The 2,364-nt window shown below is 42.1% G+C and overlaps 1 protein-coding gene across 1 annotated transcript; it reads right to left on the reverse strand.

Annotated features, from left to right (window-relative positions):
• Positions 1 to 278: 278 nt before the first annotated feature.
• LOC118497665 (zinc finger protein OZF-like) lies at positions 279 to 1,829 on the reverse strand. The gene is made up of 3 exons (XM_036012802.1): positions 999 to 1,829; positions 835 to 917; positions 279 to 753 (listed from the first exon to the last, which is right to left on the reverse strand). The coding sequence occupies exons 1-3, from the start codon at positions 1,827 to 1,829 to the stop codon at positions 279 to 281; spliced, it is 1,389 nt and encodes a 462-aa protein (XP_035868695.1).
• Between the last annotated feature and the right edge of the window lie 535 nt (positions 1,830 to 2,364).

Consider the following 2,364-nt stretch of genomic DNA (forward strand, 5'->3'; position numbering starts at 1 on the left):
GGAATCTCTTGGAACATTATAGATGGTACACAGGATATACCTTCAACAGAAATATGCAGTGATGAGGATCTGGCAAACTACCTGGGTAAATCAAAAAAGTGCAACATAGACACACAGGCTTCACAAATGAGAGGTTATCATGGGAACCTCCTTACTGTTGGTGCTTGGCTGTATGAGATTTCATTCAGACAAGGCTTCACAGAATTCTGTTATTTTTACCATGAAAGTAAAATCCTGTACATGTCCTAATATCTAAGACCCTCTGCACATTCACTGTACTAACAAGGCCTTTCTCCTGTGTGAAATCTCTCATGATAGTGCAGGCTAATTTTACTGCAATAAGATTTCCCACATTCACTGCACACATAAGGCTTTCCTCTTGTATGAAAATTCTGATGATAACGTAGGCCAGAGCTACTACGGTAAGATTTCCCACATTCACTGCACTCATAAGGCCTTTCTCTTGTGTGAAGAATCTGATGACTACGAAGGCCAGTTTTACTGTGATAAGATTTCCCACATTCACTGCACTCATATGACTTTTCTCCTGTGTGAATACTCTGATGACGATGAAGGCCACTTTTACTGTGATAAGATTTGCCACATTCACTGCACACATAAGGCTTTTCTCCTGTGTGAATATTCTGATGACAACGAAGGCGAGTTTTACTGTGGTAAGATTTGCCACATTCACTGCACACATAAGGCTTTTCTCCCACGTGAATATTCTGATGACAACGAAGGCCAGTTTTACTGTGGTAAGATTTCCCACAGTCACTGCACACATAAGGCTTTTCTCCTGTGTGAATATTCTGATGACAACGAAATTCATGCCTTCGGAAGAAGGATTTCCCACATTCACTGCACTCATAAGGCCTTTCTCCAGTATGAACTCTTTCATGACAATGAAGTACACTCTTTAGAAAGAAAGATTTCCCACATTCACTACACTCATAAGGCCTTTCTCCAGTGTGACGACTCTTATGAGAGCAAAGGGCACTTTTAGTCAGATAAGATTTCCCACATTCACTACATTCATAAGACCTTTCTCCAGTGTGAATTTTCTCATGCAAATAGAGGCTACTTCTTCTTTTAAAAGACTTCCCACATACACTGCACTGATAGGGCCTTTCTGCAGTGTGAACTGTCTGATGACAACGAAGTTGAGACAATTTTTTAAAAGATTTCCCACATTCACTGCACTGATGGGGCTTTTCTCCACTTGGAACTCTCTGACAATAACAAAACCTAGAAATTCTGGAGACATTTTTTCCACCATCATGGCACACAAAACACTGTCTTCCAGTATGGACACCCTTCTTTTGAACATAGGCATGGTTGTAGCCAATGGGTTTTTTACATTCACTGAGGGTGAAATAATTTTCTCCATTTTGAATAGTGTCTCCTCCATATGGCGAGATTTCATTTGGCCTGTCCCTGGTGTGAGTAGCCTCTTGTTGGAGATGTTCTGACTCGGTGAGGATGTCCTGTCCAACCTCCCCACAGATGAAAAGCTTCTGGGACACACTGACATTGCAGCCCTCTGCAAGTAGGATCCTGTCCCCACCTCTTCTGAAAGGCTTCTCTCTCACATGGTGCTCTTGCTGCTGGTGACACTTTGTACTGATGTAAAATCGTTTTGCACATGCTGCACACCGCAATGATTTCTGGTTGTGTTGTGTGCCCTGCTCTTCAGTCAAGTGGAAAATGTATCTCAGCACTGGCCCACAACTCTCACATGGGTGGCTCTCCTGGGAAGATACAGCCACCTTGGGATTCTCTGCCTGTACCACTCTTACAGAAACGTTTTGTTCAATCAGTTCTTCCATGTCCTCTGTTCCACAGCAGCAACCTGAACAAAAGGAAACACTAGTGAAGTATATGTTGACCTTATGAGGAAGGAATATCCTCAGCATAAATGGCCAGCTCTCACAGCTAGGCATGATTCTATGAAGTCATTTTCAAGAGACTTGAGTTACACATTGAAGAAATGACTGTTATACATTACTTGGCCATTAAGTACTGCAGTGTTGGTGACCTCACCAAAAAAGAGACAGGAGTGTAGGATAAAACACAAAGTAGATAGTCAGGGTCTACTACTATTTTTCCACAAATGGCTTCCTGTAGGATCTTTTCCGCTGGTGAGGTGAGGCTGTGTAGAACAATCTGAATGAGCTCAAATTCATCAGCATCAATTGTACTAGAGCCTGTGATATTCAATATCAATGTAATGATATGTGTGCACTCCAAAAGTCTGTGAGTATAGACCAAAGTTAGAGTGAAGTAAAAAAATAAAACAAAACGAAACCTGTAATAGAAAGAGTTGCCCTGGCTGGCGTAGCTCAGTGGATTGAGCGCGGGCTG

This window comes from Phyllostomus discolor, chromosome 12 (genome assembly GCF_004126475.2).
Source record: "Phyllostomus discolor isolate MPI-MPIP mPhyDis1 chromosome 12, mPhyDis1.pri.v3, whole genome shotgun sequence".
In the NCBI taxonomy this organism is placed as follows: Eukaryota; Metazoa; Chordata; class Mammalia; order Chiroptera; family Phyllostomidae; genus Phyllostomus; species Phyllostomus discolor.